Genomic DNA, 18000 nt, shown 5'->3' on the forward strand with positions numbered 1-18000 from the left:
AGTTGAAAAGGTAGAGAGAATCACAAGTAGACCTGCTGCTTGTGTAGAAGAAGAAATTTGTGTGATGAGGGAGATGGATGGAGGTGGAGGTGGTTCAGGATATTTATCATGCAGAGGCAGCAGAGAGCATTTGCCTGCCTGATCACAAATCATTTGTGGCTGAGAACAAACCGGGACTGTTGAAAAGCATTTGTTGCAGGTATTTCGATACTAATTGTTAAACAAAAGCGCTTGTCTTTGTTCTTATCGCTTTACCGGGTTTCGTTATTTTATTTACCATGAACCCCTGAGCAAAACAAACTACTAAGCCAGCCTCATTAGACCGTCATGAAAGGACGAAAATGACAGATCGAGAATTTATTCAATCTCTTCCACTTCATCGTCTTTGAGCTCCCTGTAACGGCCTTCTCTCATGGCTGCTTCTACCGGATTCTGAATATCAACAACGCCTGTCTGTTTCAATCTGCAACTCAGTTAGCTTTTTGCAAGGGGATGACAATTCAGGAGCACTCATACCGTTCAAACAACACAAAGAGTCTTTCAGCCTCTCGTTCCTTCTCTTCCTCTGTCATTTCAGGCTCATCAACGGGCTTCTCGGCATCAACGTGCTGACCAGTAACGGGGTTGACCGGCTTCTGTGTACCAGGTTCCGAAGCTGAAGGAGGAACTGGGATATTGTTCTGGAAGAGGAAGCCCGATGCAAAACCGTAGCCAACATTTTCAACAAACTTGTTGGGGTCATTGTCTGAGAGGTCGTAAAGGAGGTGCTGGATAACCGTTCCAATGGATGGGGCCAAAGGATTGTTGAAGTTTTGAAGTAGCTTGGCAGACAATGTATCTCCCTTGCCCAGCACTTCGCTTCGGTCCTTCTCAGTAGGCAAAAGCTTTTCGCGGATGTATTTCTTGCTGGAGTCAGGCGCATGCTCGTATATGGTCTTTATGACACCAACGAGCGGCGTTACAGTAGCATCCAATTGGTTATCCGCAACATTCTTCAACGCACTATCTAGGACACTGACCAGTCGAGACACTAGCTTTTCTGGGTCGTCCTCAGGGTGGATGGATGTTCGGCAATCTGACGATCCGACTTCAAGGTTGGCAAGTGCATTGACAATGAACCCAACTGGTGGATCGAGCGGCTTCGTTTGTGAAATATCTTGCTTGAGAAGCAGAGTTATCAGGTGCGGTATCGCTGAGTTGAAGGAAGACGCTTTGTCAGGACAGAAATGTGTGACATTGAACAAGAGTTTCGCAGTTTCAACAAGCGCCATATCTTGCATTGGATCACTCTTTGCCTTGCCAGAGTCTGAGCCCTTGGCATGTCGAGCCAGGTTCTCGGAGATGCGATCCGCCAATTTCTCATCATCGATGAGCTTCTTCAGATCAATCTTGGTGCCGTAAGTTGATAAGAATAAGATTCGAGAGTTGAGAAACTCGTCGTCAAAACTTCCACCATTGAGCCCCTGACAGGCGTTGGGCGCAAAACCCTTGTTGACGAATATCTCCCGAGTGATAGGTTTCAAGACCATGGCATTGGCCAAAACTCGTCGAGCGGCATCGGCACTCTTGGTAGATGGCTTGTCATAGGCGTGTCGAAGAAGTACAGAAATAGCCTTTGATAACGGTCAGCGATAGAACCAGACCACAGTTGGCCCTCCGCGGGGAGGACGGGGGGCTACAGACCTCTTCTGTGTAGAGGGGATCGGCATTAGTAGGATCTCTAGTGAGAACTTTTAGTTGATCCAAAGCCGCAGCGCGGTCTATCCTTGATATTAGCGAGATCTTTTACACACCTCCTTCCGGAGTACATACCATCTGGAAGATAGAGCTCTTCTTTGAGGTCTTCGGTAAGGTCATTCACGAGTTCTTGGATGTATTTGTGCTTCTCGGTCCCTGTGGGCAGGCCAACAGGCGGTAGAGTAGCCATGATGAATGGTGTGCAAATATGTTGTCTCGGGTTTACGTTATAGGATAGTTAGTATGCGTATACGTGGTAGGATGGTTGTTGTCCAGGTGTGGTTTAAGATGAGCGGGGAGAAGATGATATAAATTGGATTTGAGCCACTAACAAAACGTATCGCTAGCCGCAGACTTAGGATTGTTGGATATAGGCAACTGCGACCTATCAATAAAGATGTAGGACTCGAAAGCAAGTACTCTGGGATTCTGTATACACCTGCATTCCTTCCCTTTCCACTACCCAAACTCAGTCAAGGCACAACGTGTGTTATTGAATTAGGTAGTCTTGGTGCAGTCTGCGGTATTTCGTTTCCCCCAGTCTCTGGATTCGGAGCTGATGAGTTCCAGGTACCTACGATCGCTACGATAGCCCCCGTGATGAATCTGTAGCGGGTACTTCAGCGCGCCTCGCTTACCTAAAATCCTTAAATTTGGGGCGTATCCAGGCACGGACCCTGCATGTTTTAATTGAATCGCGCTTTCACCATCCCAAATCGCGTTCGTCTCGCGCGTTGGCCCGGAGAACGAGCGCGGACCTGTCAAGCATTTACTTACTCGACATCCAATCTGTCTGTCGCAATATGGATGGACCTTGGTTACTCAGACTTCATAGCTGCGTATAACCACCAGCTAACAATAAAATCATACACGTTCTCTTTTTTATACCCGCTTCTCTAATCAATCGCGACTATCGATTGAGTCTTTGTTTACTGCTTTTTCGGTTTTTTTTTTCTGTCCATAATTAATAGCCGTATGCGTTGTCCGCAGTTTCTCGGCCAAACTACTGCTGTCTAGATCGCCGACGCTGCCTAGCAGCCATGACATCTTCAGCCCAGGCCTCCACCAACCTCGACGAACTCCCAGCTCGACCTCCAACTCCTCCTCGAGAATCTCTCCCGGAGAAAACAGATCCCATGAAGGCCTCAGTTAACCGTGCATTCGACCCGAGATTGAGCCTTCAGACACCGCCGAGTGCTAATACCCCTACGTCGACCGGGGCAACCAACTCGGGTTCAATTTCGAGACGGTCAAGGAAAAAAGTCGAATGGTCGAGCCATACCGAATACAAAGATCCTCCTGATCTCGAGACGTCAAAGTTCTTCAGATCCTCGCCTATTACTACACCTTCCGCCTCCTCTAGACCCATCAAGGGTATCCTCAAGCCGTCACCATCTCCGAATCCCCTAGCATCCTCTCTCAATGGCCAGTCCAACGGCCTCCAGAACCAAGCCAATATCGCCGAAATGTTGGACTCGACCATCAAACAGCTCGCTGGTTCCGACCGGGAGATGCGACTCGACGCTTACATGATGCTCTCTCGGGCTCTCAAGGCCTCCAATAACTTGCCCGATAGAGTTGCCTTGCAAGGAAAGATGAGCCTGTTCATGTCTTTTATTGAGCGCGACGTTAAAGCCAAGAATGAAAAGGGAACTCCTGACTCTTCTCTCGTCAACCATGCCCTCAACCTCTTAACGACCTTTTTGCATTTTCCCGCCATCGCCTCGACTCTCACGTCCGACTTCGGCATCTTCATAATCGACCATTGCATTCGATGTTTCTTCGACCCAGCACTCCCCAAGGACCTGGCACGTCATCTTATGCAAGTAGTCGCTTTCCAGTCCTTCTCGCCCAAAGTAATGTCTTCTGATCGAGTTGGCCGGTTAGTTACATCCTTGCACAATATCGAGAATAATTTGACCGGGAAGAGCATCATCATGGGTCGCATTCAGATATACAAGCGACTCATCAAACAATCTAGAATGCACATGGCTGTTTATACAGACTGGCTGAAGGATATGTTTACGGATATGCTTAGTACGGTCCGAGACATCAGAGCTCAAGCCATCAGCTTAGGCACAGAAGCAGGCTTTGCACTTCGAAACGAGAAGAATGTGCTGCGTAAGGTGACTGAGATTTTACAAACCCCGGAAAACAAAGAAAGCAAACCGAACTCCATGATCTACATCCAATTTTACATGCGAAAACTCGAGGAGATGATCGAGAAGAAAGACGACTTGTCGGTAGTCCCTCAAATATGGGCTGTAGTGACGCTCTATCTACAATGCCCTATCAGTCGGTGGGCGCACTTTGCTAGGTGGTTCAGGATCGTGCAGGACTCCTTCAATGCGAACGATTTACAGACCAAGCTAGAGACCAACTTTGCCTGGAACAGATACGTCTATCTGTCCATTACTAGCAACAAGATGGTGCCTAAGTCTTTGGGTGCCCTCGGACAGCCGCTTGCAAGCCAATTGCGCCGCAGGATCAACTCGAAACATACGGAGGAGGCTCTGAGGCTCCGAAGAACAGTCATGGGTGGTGTCTGCAACCTATACTACTATGCCTTCCGACCCAACAACGATATGCAGTGGACTGACTCAGCCTGGGATCTTGTTCTTCAACCTCTGATGGGACAACTCCTGAATCTCGATGGAAAGAATGAGCTGGCCCCGGACTCAGTAACACAAGTGTCACGCATCGTTACAGGACTCTTGGATGTCTCTACTCCGAGAAGTTGGAAAGAGGATCGAATCAGGGACACGGCACTGATAAGCCCCGAGGAGCTGCCCCCAATCGATTCTAGGTGGACTCGCCGAAATTCCGAGAAGATCTTTAGCCTCGTTGGCCCTATCTTGGAAAGGAAGTTCACTGATTTAGCCAATACTGAAAGCTTGACCTACAGGCTCTGGCAAACATTCGTGGGGTCCATCGCTGTCGCCTCAGCAAAGGACATCAAGGTGGCCGATGAGACCGCACGTTTCATAGCTCAATCTTTCGATGTGCTATCGAACATATGGGCCAAGGGAGTCCCCGAAGAGACCGAGTTCTCGAGCACAAAATTTCTGTCAAGTGTCCAGCACTATATCGAAGTCCTTGTTCGTAATCTTGGTCTGCTTTCATTTACTGAGAAGAAACTGTCTATGTCTCTCGCCAATACGTTCGAGCCTGCTCCAACGCCCTCCAACCGGCTTGATTCCAAGTCAAGCGGAACCGTTCAAAGTCCGCTGTTGCACCTCTTCTCGATGCTCAGCGCCAAGCCCGCAGGCGTTGCTGATGATGACAGCCTCGCTGAGTGTTTTCTGTCGATCTTTGAGCCGTTCTTTCATGACAAGCCCAATAAAACTCGCGTTGAACTTTCACGTGAAATGCTTCGACTTCTGCCACGGGACACTCTTTCACCCTTCGGTCCATGGATTCTCGCTGCCGATAATATGCAGTCTCTCTTAAACCACAACACGGCTCCGTCTAGTTCATACCCACCCAGTAGCGACAAATTACTCGGACCCGAATACCGAGAAATCGTCTCTCTCCTCGAACGAGGACTTCTTTCACACCCCAATCTTCCAGAAGAACGCTGGTTCTCCCTGTTTAACCTTCTGTCGGACCACATTGTCAACGAGTGTGGGGATGCTGGCCGAGCACTAGGTCTTGTGGAACCATTGGCGAAGATTGTTACCGACAGCTTCTTTGAAGGTTCCGACAGATCGAATGGAACGGCCTTGTCCATAGCAGCTGCACTGTTCAATGCTGCAAAACTGCCTCGCGACCGTCAGGCAGTCGAGGCTGCCAGAAGACGACTTTGGGGTGCACCTCCAACCGCATCACGATCGTCCTCATTCGACCCGTACCAGCATCTTTACCAGCTTCAAAACCAAAGCATGAATTTCTTGTATGAGAACGAAACTGAGTGTGCTGAGGAGAAGATGGTGGCTTATGTCAAAGCTGTGGATGCCTTCATTGTCGCGGCCTGTTCCAAAAATGGCATCAAAACTCTACCAAAGCTGCAAATTGGTCTTGCTCCTTGGATACAGGATGAGCAAACGCACAAATGCTTGCGAAGCGACTCTCCTGTTTCTGGACCAGTAAGTCTTCCCCGTGTTACAACTTTCCAGATGTTAACCATTCATAGATGCGATCCCTCTGGGACAACATTTGCGCGCAGCTTTTAGTACTTGGCCGATTAGATAAGAAGGATGTTGACACCATCGAGCCACTCTTCGCCGCCGGGTTCAGAAGCAAACATCGTCATGTTGTGAACAAGATGGCGGAGACGTGGAACGTTCTGGTAAAGGACGAGGAGAGTTTGGATTGTTCCGAAAGCCTCAAATCAATCATAGCCTCTCTTCGTCCAACAGTTGATGTCTTATATCCGGGCATGGAAGAGTCAAGCGGTGATTTTGGTGCTCAAGTTCAGTCATTTGTGGAATCACAGGATGACTTGAGTTTCGTAGCACTCTCATCGGCCAAGTCGACAGGCCCAGATATTGAGCTAACCCTTCCACCAGCACCCTCAATGACACCACTGAGTGCGAAAGGTCCACTGACGCGGAAGCGCCGTAGGGATGCGACTCCCGACTCAGTCAAGACGAAATCGGCCAAACGAACCACCACCCCTCGTCTCCGCCATGACAACTCTCAGATCCAATTTGCTCCAATTGTCTCCTCGCCACTGGTTGGGGAGTCTCAACATCTCACAGAGAGACAAAAGGAAGTTCGTCAACGACAAGATGAGAATGTTGGTCTGTATCCTGGTATTCAATCCAGTCCTCGGACACGGTCGCAAGTTGCTGCTGAGGAGAAACCCGAAGACTCGAAACCTAGGAATGTCGAAACTACTCCTGAGCGACCCGCGTCATACGAAGAGTTTATTACTTCAACCCCAACCCCTCGACGGGGTCTGGCTCTGCACCTTGAGGGCATCAATGACCCGCCCTCGTCGCCCCCCGAGCCGAGACGCAATCCTCTCTTGTCTGAGATTCAAACTCGATCGAAAGCTAGGGACTCGATGGAGAGTTGGCAATTCTCGTCTCCACCTGGAACACCCTCCATTGACCTGCAGGCCGTAGAAGCTCTACCAGAAGCACAAACCCCGACTAAGAGTAGCTCATCGGTTAAGAACAAGCGCTCTAAGCGACGCGGAAGAAAGTCAGGATCTTCTAAGAGGAACCAAGCTAACTCCTCCAATGCTTCGAGCCAGGAGGCGGCGGAAGAGGTGAGCGTGTTGCCGAATGCCCCCCAGACACAGGATATGGAAGAGGCGGAACAAGGGAAGAGCGAACTACCCAACCACGACCAGATGGGTAGCCCTCGGCCAGCGGAGAAACTCCAAGAAACACCAAAGTCCGGCGATGATGAATTTGTGGATGCTCGGACAAGCCCCGTTGCGGCTGCAGACAACGCAGCGCATCCAGTTGCCCAGAAACCAGCACCCAGCCAGAACCACGAATCCTCTTTTGCACTCAGCGAAGGAGATGAAAGCAGCTTCATGCGATTCGTAGTCGAGCTTGAATCAAGGCCAAATCATCATGAAAAGTTCGAATCTGTCTCAGTTTCCCCTGAGAAGACGAAACGTGTTTCTCCCGAAAAGTGCATTGAGGTCCAAGGTGATACCTCGGCCGAGGATGAACCTAAGGCTACAACGCAAACCTCGCTGGCAGATGTTGTTCCCTCGACGCCTATAGAGGCCGGGTCGGAGACCTCCGAGGTTCAGCCTACAAGCACTCGAGGAAGTAGGAGGAAGAGGAAGCGAGGTTCTTTGTCCACCGAAACTCGCAGCAAAAGGAGGCGACCGGCTCACACGCCAGCACAAGAGCAACCTGGGGATAGCCAGTCAACTTCTCAAGAACCAAAGTCGCCTGTGTCAACTGTACGACGATCTTCAAGACGAAAATCGGGACAGGTGAGCAAGGATCTCCAGAACAAAGAATCTCAAGTGTCGCCATCCAAGAAAGCAAAGCGATCATCTATGTCTCAAGCGCCGCAGACAAGATCAAAAGCGGCTGATGTGCAGGATGGCGGTGATACAGATGAGGAGTTGATGTCACAACTAGTTACAGAGTCTATTGCAGCATCGCAGAGTCAAGAGCCAGAGCTTGAGGTCGAAATTCCTGACGCACTTGTTCCAGACTCTATGGAAGATATGTCAGTCGACGAAGAAGTGGCTATAGAAGAGCCGGCAGTTGAACTGCAGGACCTTGTGGAAGAGGCTCAGGACGCAGTGGCTGAAACTGAGCAGGCGGAAGCAGAGGAGGAAGCCGTCGAAGTCAAGTCAGACTCCATCATGGAGACTCTACGTGGTGGACTGAAGCAGCTACAGGGAGCAGCATTATCTCGCGATGAAGTATACCGATTGGAAGATATGTTGATGGATATGAAGAGAGAGCTCTTCGAAGCGGAACGACGAGGAAGACTTTAAAACATGACTTAGCGACTGAAAGCATTGTTTGCGGCGCCTTTGGAGAAATGTTTTTTGGGGGATTGTTTGTACTATAATAAATACCTTCCTGTACAGAGTTATTTGGCTGGATGGATGTCATCGCATAACGTCTCTTAGCGATACATAAGACATAGATATCATTGCATAGATAGGGATCAATCAAAGAAATGATCACATGAAAAAGACATGCCAGCAATCTCGTTGAATATCCGAGGTCCCAGCCCATAAATAAACGGCTCAACTCGCGAATCGATAATCCACATCCCGCGTGTTTAACCAACAACGATATATCATGGGGAAGACGATATTGTGGAGGATCGTCGGAGGGAAGAACTGGAGAGTCTCGGGTTGCCTGAATAAGTAACCCGAATCGAACCGCGGTACGATTTCATTCCAGATTACTGGGGAACGGAGTCGGTTGTAAGACACAAGGGCACCAGGATTTAATGTCTCGAGATATTCTTACTGGGAGTTTATGGCTAGGCCACCAGCAAACTGAAAATTTCCACTGCTGTTGAAACTGATGGCATCCTAATAAGGAAGTGCACAGCATCGTAGTGAACTTTTGTAAAAAAAAATCAAACTTTAGAGTTCGGGTCGTGAGCTCTTGATCGTGAAGCTCCATGACTGATCACGGCTCTCATCACGAACTTCTCCATCATGGTCGTTTTGCTGCTGCCTAGTTTTATTACTGGGTTCATGGTTCATCCAGGGTCTTGAGCCATGGCTAGCAAACCAGTGAGTATTTTGCTGTCTCTGAATGGTTACTGTTCTGCAAGACAAACGAGTCTTCTCCACGAGTCTCCATTTTTCATTCCTAGATAGCCAGACATCAAGGAAACTTTCTGGCGCGATGTCTACGTCAGGCGAGCTGTTCCCACGGCGGAACAAAAATAGGTCAAGATCTGCGAGTTCGTCGACGGGGCGACATGGGGGTTGGCAAGATTGTTAGAGTTGGGCGATGGTTGCTTCGATCTTCAAGGGTTACTCTGTCGGCAAAGACGTTTTCCTCTGCATGAAGCGATCGTGTTACGCCATGCAGGGATCGTTCAAAGCAAGATCTGGTGTTGATATGAGGCTGTTTGTGAGTTCCCTTGAAGAGTCGACGTTAGTTACCGTGCTTAAAGAGAAATAGCGGAAACCTGGTGTAAGTCAGTAATGACTCTTTGTTAAAGGCGAAGCCACCCCGAAACAGTTAGATTCACTATGAAATTGTCCGATTTGATAACCATTGACCAGCCAAGAAGAATCAGCAACATATCAAAGTGGCCTCGAAGAAGCGAAGAAGAAATTCAAGACAGAGTATCGTCATGTTCAACTGAGCTTATTGGTGGGCTCGTTCCCCAGAAACCAGACTGCTCAATGGCTGTTGAAGTTGTGGTGTCACAAGTCGCTTATAACCGAGGGATTTCCGTTTCTTTAACCAGTTCAATTGATCGATGAAAGACGTCAAGATGAGTTCCCTCGTAAAAGAGAAGATGGGTGCCACCAAATGTTTCTTAACCCGTGTAAGTAACCCGAACGATCGTGGGGATATGCCTAAAGACCATGTATCGAATCGACTTCCATCGGGATGTTTTTAATCTTTATTCGGTCCGCCTAAAACCGCATGACGTCAAGCGATGTTGTTTAATGGAAACCTGGGGTTTAGAGTAAGCGGCATATAACTGTTGACCACAGAAGGAATTGAAATGGTGGAGAGGGTCTTTTGCAAAGACGGTCTGACGGCTGGATGGTTCGTCTTCTGACAATACGCTTAAATAGTTGATTGGATGATTGATAGTACAGCGGATACTCGATGCACGTGGGATCTTGGCATCAACTGCTGCGACAGGGACTGAAGCGCGGCAATGGCACGTTTTTGACTGTCGAAGCGATTTGACAGTATACTGTATCGTACTGTGTAGGTAGAAGGAGCAGAAGTCGCGATACGTTCCCAATCAAGATAGGACAATCAAATAGAGATTGCTTTTAACATTGCTCAATTCTGTCGCGTGTTGTTGTTAGCAGCCAAGAATCATTGAAGTAGAGCCTCATGGCTGGGCAATATTAGTATTCTACCAAGACATTGGTAAGACGGGAAGGAATGGAGAGCTGGTTCAACAGCACCTTCCAAGAGTATTTCGACGTCACGTGCGAAACCAGGACTTCCCTCTTCGGGAACCAAACTTGAACTTCCCCAGAAAGCTCAAATGAAATCCAAGACAGCGGAAACAACGACAATGAGACGGCTATCCGTAGAGAGGAACCTGATGCTTCCAAAGACCCAATTTTCATATAACGAAAGGCCCCCGTTTTGAAGACATCGGGTGCTATGACGTCGCATTCCCCACGCTCCAGCCCCATGTTTACAGTAGTTTACTTTCCCAAACTCTCCGCAGATTCTGGACGTCAGGAGAATTTATGGGCTTCTCCACGATCGATATTCATTGTAAGTGCGGAGGAAGAAGATCATGTTGGTTCCTGAGAAAGTAGCCATTCACTGAGAAGAGCAATTTGTGTACACATCTAATACTTGCATAGATCTGTTGAAACCCCCAGGACCCGACGCTACTCATCCGCTCTTATTGTGACAATCCCGAGAAACTTTACCATGATACAGGGGTCATAGCCATGCTAGTCATGGGTGCAGACAAACGCGGACCGTAAAGAGTCAGTATATACCTTACTACACGCACAGTACATTCTACGATTGGCCGATGGGTCAATCATAGATGGCCAAGCAAGGACAGTCATGGATCTGTAGCCAAGGTCCGTCTGGGAGACCAGCTTCGGCGTCTGATCTAGGTGTGGATATTACGAGACCGTGGACCCAGTACTCTACATGACTCTGCCGTACAAAACGCAAAAACCATTGGGCTCTGGTTTTTTATAAACCAATCTGACCCTCCTTCGCCGTTTCGATGCTCACAATATCAACTTCCTCTCGATTTGTCTTTTAGTTTAGAGTTCGGGTGTCAGTTTTCTGCTTTGATCTCCCTTAGCCATGTTCAAGAAGTACCTTGGCCTTCGAGGCCAGAAGCTCAATTATGCCATCAGTGCCATTGCAGGAACTGATTTCCTGCTCTTTGGTTATGGTAAAGCTCACTACTGTCCTCCCCACTGACAAAAGAACTCAGCTGGGGCTTGACCATACAGAACGAGCTAACAATTATTATAGACCAAGGAGTTATGGGTGGTATCTTGACTATGGCTCCTTTCATGGCGCAATTTCCTGATATGAACTCTGATGACATGAGCGTATCTGCAGCTGTTCGAAAGAATCGTTCGAATTACCAAGGCATCGCTGTATCTTCTTACAACTTGGGTTGCTTCTTTGGAGCCCTAATCACTATCTTCCTCGGAAACAAGCTCGGTCGCAGGAAGATGATCATGCTTGGAACCACTATCATGGTCATTGGTGCCGCTCTCCAGGCCTCTGCGTACTCTCTGGAACACTTCATCATCGGACGAATCATCACTGGACTGGGCAATGGCGGCAACACTTCTACTGTTCCCATGTGGCAATCCGAAACCTGCTCTGCCCATAAACGTGGTAAACTTGTCATGATTGAAGGTGCTCTAATCACGCTTGGTATCACTATATCTTACTGGGTCGACTATGGCATGTACTTTGCGCAGGACACCTCTGCTTGCTGGCGTTTCCCAATGGCTTTCCAAATCGTCTTTTGTCTCATCATCATGGCCTTTGTTATGAACTTGCCCGAATCTCCCCGCTGGCTTGTGCTTAAGGGCCGTGATGATGACGCAAAGGAAGTAATTGCTGCGATCGCTGACCAGGATGTTCAAAGCAAGTACGTTGAGAATGAGTTCAAAGCCATGAAGGACACTGCTACAGAGATGAGCAAGGGAGAATTCTCGGATTTGTTCTCTCGCAACCATAACAAGAACTTTCACCGCACTACCCTTGCCTTCGTCAACCAGATGTTCCAACAGGTAAGGCGGACCCTCTGCTTCCGAGTAAAACATGCTAATGTCGTAACTACAGATCTCTGGTATCAACCTAATTACCTACTATGCTGCTACGATCTATTCTGGACTCGGCATGACGGGGCATATGCCTCTTCTGATGGCCGCTCTGAACGGCACCGAATATTTCCTGGCTTCTCTTCCTGCTATATGGTTAGTCGAGCGTGTTGGTCGTCGAAAGCTTATGCTTTTTGGTGCAGCTGGGCAGTGTGCTTCCATGGCCATCCTCGCCGGTGTAGGGTCTAGCGATGCGAGAGCATGCCAGATTGTGGGCATTGTCTTCTTGTTTGTCTTCAACTCGTTCTTCGCTGTCGGTTGGCTCGGAATGACCTGGCTATACCCAGCTGAAATTACACCTCTACGAATTCGTGCCCCGGCCAATGCTCTATCGACTTCGAGCAACTGGATCTTCAACTGGCTGGTGGTTATGATTACCCCTCCAGCTTTCGAAAACATCGGATCCAACACGTATATCATTTTCGCCGTCATCAACGCCATCATGGTTCCATCAGTCTATTTCTTCTTCCCTGAGACAGCATACCGATCATTGGAGGAAATGGATACAATCTTCCAAAAGGTGGAACATGGTTTGAAGGGTGCTCTCGGCGTTGTCAAGCAGGCTAAGATCGAGCCCCGGCGATACGATAACAACGGAAACCTTCTGATAGCTATGGAGGAGGTCGATGACAAGCCTCGTGTTGAGCACCGAAGTGGAAGCTCAAGTGGACACAGCGGCGTACATAACAATGCCGCCATGTTCACCTCGAACGACGAGGAGAACCAGCGTCGGGAGACATGAGGGGATACTATTGGTCGATGGCGGTCTTCTTTTCGATACCTGGACTGTCATATGCTAGAGGTGATGAGAAATCACGATGAATGTTGGTTTAGAACAGGCATCATATTTGATGCATATACACTATAGATACCCGTTTCAATAAAGTCAGACTCCGATTCGTCAATATCATTGCCGTGTAACTCTATATGCTTCGGCAGCCTTGCATGGTGAAACTCGTTTTGGGAAGTATTATGCTCGCTATGAATAAATTTGATGGAATTATTTGCATGTTTCAACAGAATTTAGAAATAGTCTTTGCCTAAACAGTATCTACTATAACTGGGTAGATACGGTAAGAGCGAGTTGGCGAATACTTTCATGTATCACAAGTTAATATCTGAGACGTGTTTCAGCTCTGGATATGGCCGGTGACAGCTCTAATTAGCAACAGGTATCCACTAAACAGCTTGATGAGTTCTCTCGATTGGCTTCTCTGAGCTACCCCGCCATTCTTTACAAGGGTTGTCACCTCCTCCCGAACTTGAAGCAACCTACGGAATGGATCTTGGAGACGGCGGGGGGCACACACAGCATTGGGTAGGTATCAGAGAGCACTAGGCATATTTACAGGGGATAAAAGGCTGATATCAGATTTATAAGACTGGACGCTATTTAACTTCTTTTTACTAAAATACTTATCTACTGCTCTTGCATCTTTATCTTTTTCTTCCTCCCCCTCCACTCGGACCCTTTTAACCCCACTTCAAACTCCCGCCACGACGTACTGTACCTCACATCTTCTACCAGCTCCAACTCTTCCAACTTTCGACTTCTTCAAAGCTCACACATAAAAACAAATCATTCACAATGGTCGACCGTCCTAATAAGCCTTCGGCTCTCGCCTCAACCCCCGCCGCTCCTCCTCAACCTACTGTCGATATCACCCACGACAACTCTCGCGTCAAGGCCGTTCTCCCTTCAGGCGAGAGCGTTGAGGTCCTCCTCCATGGAGCTACCGTGATCAGCTGGAAGGACGCTTCAGGTGCTGAGAAGCTCTGGGTTAGCGAGGGTGCCGCTCTTGATGGCAGTGCTCCTGTTCGAGGAGGTATTCCCATTGTCTTCCCTGTACGATCTCCCACCAACACATCCCCAATGCTCTTCTAATTCGAATGTCTGCAGGTCTTTGGTACCGCCCCCGACCACGAACCCGTAGCCAAGCTCCCCCAGCACGGATTCGCCCGTAACTCACGATGGGAGTTCCTCGGAAAGTCCACCAGCGAGGGCTCCAGCTCCAGCGTTAAGCTCGACTTTGGCCTCTCCTCCGAGAGCATCAGTGACGACTTCAAGGCTCTCTGGCCCTACAAGTTTGCTCTCATCTACAGTGTGTCGCTCGACCCTGAAAGCCTCAATACCACAATCGTTGTCACCAACGACGGCGATACTGCATTTGATTTCCAGACTCTTCTTCATACTTACTTTAAGATCAGCGTATGTTAGATATCGTGCATATGTAAAGAGTAAAAGCTAATAATTGTCCAGGATATTGCCTCTACAGAGGTCACCGGTCTTGAGGACTCCGTCTACCTATCCAAGGTTTCCGGCTCAGAGGCTACTCAGTCCGGCGCCATCACCTTCTCTGGTGAGACCGACTCCGTCTACACACCCGCCAAGGGCCCCGCGCACCCCGTCGTTATCTCTGAGTCCGGAAGCCCCCGCTACCGCATCGTTCGTGACAACCTCGACCAGGTCGTTGTCTGGAACCCCTGGGTCGACAAGTCCGCCGGTATCAAGGACTTCTCTCCCAAGGACGGCTGGAAGAACATGCTGTGCGTTGAGCCTGGTGCCGTCAAGGGCTGGCAGAAGCTTGAGAAGGGTGATGCTTTCGAGGCGGCGCAGACCATCTCACTGGTTTGACGGGATTTTGGTCTCGGGGGAGCGATCAAATACAAGATATGACAAATTTTATGTAACGGCAGCACAATAATTCCAGATGGACATGATATCAGTTGACATCTTTTGACAATTCGATAGAGTACACTAGTACTAAAGGTCGAGTCCATACCTATGCTTAGAGCTTAGAAAAAAGCAATACATTGGATAAATCCAGGAACGCCAGTATCGTACGAATGATACTGATTGTAACTTCACTTAGATCACGTTTGAAATGGCACCATGTTCCTTTTAGGAAATCCTTTGACACCATATATGCGTTTTTGTTATTTCTCCTATACCTCATAGCCGTTTTCATCGTTTTCAATTCGCACTTTTACAAAAACCATGTTATCCCATCTCAACCCCTCTGGTGTTCTCTTGAGAAGTGATCCGCCACTAAGAAAGCCAGCTCAAGAGCCTGCTTCTCATTGAGCCTAGGGTCGCAGAAACTCGTGTAGTTGGTCGACAGATCATCCTCGCCCAAGTCTTCGCTGCCACCCAAGCACTCTGTAACAGCGTCACCAGTGAGCTCGAGGTGCATACCACCAAGGTTGCTTCCCTCCTCCTTGTGGATGGCTAGCGTCTCCTGAAGCTCGCGGTAGATGTCGCCGAAACGGCGGGTCTTGATGCCTGTAGGCGTGGACAGTGTGTTGCCGTGCATGGGGTCACATTGCCAGACAACTGTGCGGCGGTACTCTGAGTCCTCGACAGCGCGGATGTGTGTAGGGAGAAGCTCGCGCACTTTGCCGGCGCCGTAACGTGTGATGAGAGTGATCTTGCCAGGCTCGCAAGAAGGGTTGAGGGTACGGAGGAGGGACAGGAGGTCCGAGGCTGGTGTTGTAGGACCGACCTTGACACCAATGGGGTTGGCAATGCCGCGGAAGAACTCGACGTGGGCGTGGTCGATTTGGCGTGTACGATCACCGATCCAGATGAAGTGTGCAGATGTATCGTAGTACTCCTTCTTCTCACTGTCGTCACCTGGGGGAGTGGGGCTTGAGGTGCGGGCTGTAGGCTTTTCAAGTAGACGAGTCAAAGGCTGCTCATAGTCAAGTAGGAGACCCTCGTGACTGGTGAAGAGCTCAACAGAGTCCAGCTCACCAGGTCGGGCGTTGATAACCTGGAGGAAGCGCAGTGTCTGTTGAATGCTCGAAGCAATAGCCGAGTACTTCTCCTTGAGCTCAGGATCCCGGACATGGCCCAAGCCCCAGTCAAGAGGCCGGTGAAGATCAGCGATACCCGAGGCAAGAGCAGCACGGATGTAGTTGAGAGTCGCAGCAGAGTGGTGGTAGGCCTTGACAAGACGGTTAGGATCAATCGCGCGATCCTCAAGGCGGAAACCATTGATGATGTCGCCCTTGAAACTGGGGACCTCCTTTCCATCGACTATCTCAGTAGGACTCGATCGCGGCTTCGCATACTGTCCAGCCATACGACCAATGCGCACAACTCGCTTGTTAGTTCCCCAAATTAGAACGACACTCATTTGCAGCAGTAGCTTGATCTTGCTCTCAATTGGACCCTGGCGACAGTAGTCAAAGAGCTCAGCGCAATCGCCGCCCTGGAGGAGAAAGGCGTTACCCTGCGCAACATCGCGAAGATGAGCCTTCAAGGCGATGATCTCATGCGGGTGCACCAGAGGAGGAAGTTCGGCGAGTTCTTGGACTGCTTTGGCGACAGGCTCTGGGTCGGGGTAGTTTGGCGACTGCTTGATGGGCTTTGAGCGCCAAGAAGAAGGGTCCCAGGCGGGAGACGAAGATGAAGCCATACTGAAAGCTGGTTTGTGTGTAAGAGGTGGGATGAGTGACTCAATTCTAGTGGGGCAAAAACAGCACAATGGTGATCGTCTCAGGTAATGAGACTGAGTCTGCGTGAGTATTCTTGTGATGTTCCTGGGACTGTTGAAAAAGTGGTGGAGGAATTGGGTTTGTTGTAGGGGAAATGAGTCACAGTGGACAAAGAAGTGTCGAGTACTGCCGACATAGAGACCCTGGACCCAAAAAATGAAGCTGGATCATCAAAGTCAATTAACAAAGAAAATGTGGCGTAGCCCAATAGAGCCCATTCTTTTCCTTCCACACACCGTGGCTTCATGTGGCGTCAACAATTAAATAGACAAGACTCAATAGGATAAATTGCAAGTAGACTACAGGCTATTCTCGACTATTTTGATCATACTACCTTGATGATCTTCAATATCTCGTTAATGAAGAGTAAGATCAGCCATAACCAAGGTCCAAGTCTAAGTATCTCATCGTACATAAGGTATATGCCGATGGACTGTGGCCCCGGCTATCCAATAGTGTAAGAGAAAAGGAGGAAATATAATTTTAATTGAAGTGAAGTGAAATAAGACTTCACTTTAGTTATACCACAGGCCAAGGGCTTCATATTCAGACTTCCATCACTCGGGCAGAGTCAAGAAATCCCCCCACTTTGAGTTGCTCCAAACCCCCACCAGAGCTCTAGAGGTATCCTCCACTATAACTCCAACCACCAAGCTTCATCCCTCTTGACCTTCACTTCATCTTGATCTTCAAACAAACTACACCATCTAAAACCACAATGACCGATGAAACCCCATCTCAGACCGCCAAGTCCGCTGAGGACCGCAAGGCCGCCTCAGCACTTGAGAACCTCGGCGCCGCCGACTCTCCCGCGACACCACAAAACGTCGACGCCGATGCGGCCAACAAAGCCATCAAGAGCCTCGGCGGCGCTAGCAAGGCATCAGCCGCTGCCACCTCCAACAAGAACGTCAAGGTCGACGCTGCCGATGTTACCCTTCTGATTGAGGAGCTTGATATGCCCAAGCAAAAGGCTACTGAGCTGCTCAAGGCCAACGAGGGCGATGCTATCAAGGCTATGAGGGCGTTTGTCAAGGCTTAAAACATGATGGCACGATAAGGCGTTGAGGCTATTTCTGTTTCTACCAAGAACTGATGGGAAACGGCGTGAAAACTGGAAGTAGACATTCACAAATCTGGCGTTTAGCGACCACATAGCAAGGACATAACGATATATGAGACACGACCAATCTTCAAATCCGCCCATCTGGAGCTTTCAGTCACGCAAACACGAGCCGGGGTTATCACACATCAACCGCCATGAGTCATCAATGTGTCAAAAACACGCAGGAATGTGA

The 18000-nt window shown here is 49.0% G+C and overlaps 6 protein-coding genes across 6 annotated transcripts; 4 read left to right on the plus strand and 2 right to left on the minus strand.

Annotated features, from left to right (window-relative positions):
* Positions 1 to 357: 357 nt before the first annotated feature.
* Positions 358 to 1927, minus strand: FIESC28_07833 (uncharacterized protein; the record flags this gene model as incomplete). The annotated part of the gene is made up of 4 exons (XM_031161973.1): positions 358 to 463; positions 517 to 1613; positions 1684 to 1760; positions 1813 to 1927. 4 exons carry the CDS (start codon positions 1925 to 1927, stop codon positions 358 to 360), a joined length of 1395 nt encoding a protein of 464 aa, XP_031013952.1.
* An 850-nt stretch (positions 1928 to 2777) lies between these two features.
* Positions 2778 to 8155, plus strand: FIESC28_07834 (uncharacterized protein; the record flags this gene model as incomplete). Its single annotated transcript, XM_031161974.1, has 2 exons — positions 2778 to 5822; positions 5870 to 8155. 2 exons carry the CDS (start codon positions 2778 to 2780, stop codon positions 8153 to 8155), a joined length of 5331 nt encoding a protein of 1776 aa, XP_031013953.1.
* A 3007-nt stretch (positions 8156 to 11162) lies between these two features.
* Positions 11163 to 12944, plus strand: FIESC28_07835 (uncharacterized protein; the record flags this gene model as incomplete). The annotated part of the gene is made up of 3 exons (XM_031161975.1): positions 11163 to 11253; positions 11337 to 12112; positions 12165 to 12944. The coding sequence occupies 3 exons, from the start codon at positions 11163 to 11165 to the stop codon at positions 12942 to 12944; spliced, it is 1647 nt and encodes a 548-aa protein (XP_031013954.1).
* Positions 12945 to 13790: 846 nt separating this feature from the next.
* Positions 13791 to 14837, plus strand: FIESC28_07836 (uncharacterized protein; the record flags this gene model as incomplete). Its single annotated transcript, XM_031161976.1, has 3 exons — positions 13791 to 14048; positions 14103 to 14411; positions 14463 to 14837. 3 exons carry the CDS (start codon positions 13791 to 13793, stop codon positions 14835 to 14837), a joined length of 942 nt encoding a protein of 313 aa, XP_031013955.1.
* Positions 14838 to 15213: 376 nt separating this feature from the next.
* Positions 15214 to 16623, minus strand: FIESC28_07837 (uncharacterized protein; the record flags this gene model as incomplete). Its single annotated transcript, XM_031161977.1, has 1 exon — positions 15214 to 16623. The coding sequence occupies one exon, from the start codon at positions 16621 to 16623 to the stop codon at positions 15214 to 15216; it is 1410 nt and encodes a 469-aa protein (XP_031013956.1).
* A 797-nt stretch (positions 16624 to 17420) lies between these two features.
* On the plus strand, positions 17421 to 17744 carry FIESC28_07838 (uncharacterized protein; the record flags this gene model as incomplete). Its single annotated transcript, XM_031161978.1, has 1 exon — positions 17421 to 17744. The coding sequence occupies one exon, from the start codon at positions 17421 to 17423 to the stop codon at positions 17742 to 17744; it is 324 nt and encodes a 107-aa protein (XP_031013957.1).
* Positions 17745 to 18000: the final 256 nt, after the last annotated feature.

The sequence above is a fragment of the Fusarium coffeatum genome, assembly GCF_003316985.1.
Source record: "Fusarium coffeatum strain FIESC_28 chromosome Unknown BRIP53273_contig_176, whole genome shotgun sequence".
NCBI lineage: Eukaryota > Fungi > Ascomycota > Sordariomycetes > Hypocreales > Nectriaceae > Fusarium > Fusarium coffeatum.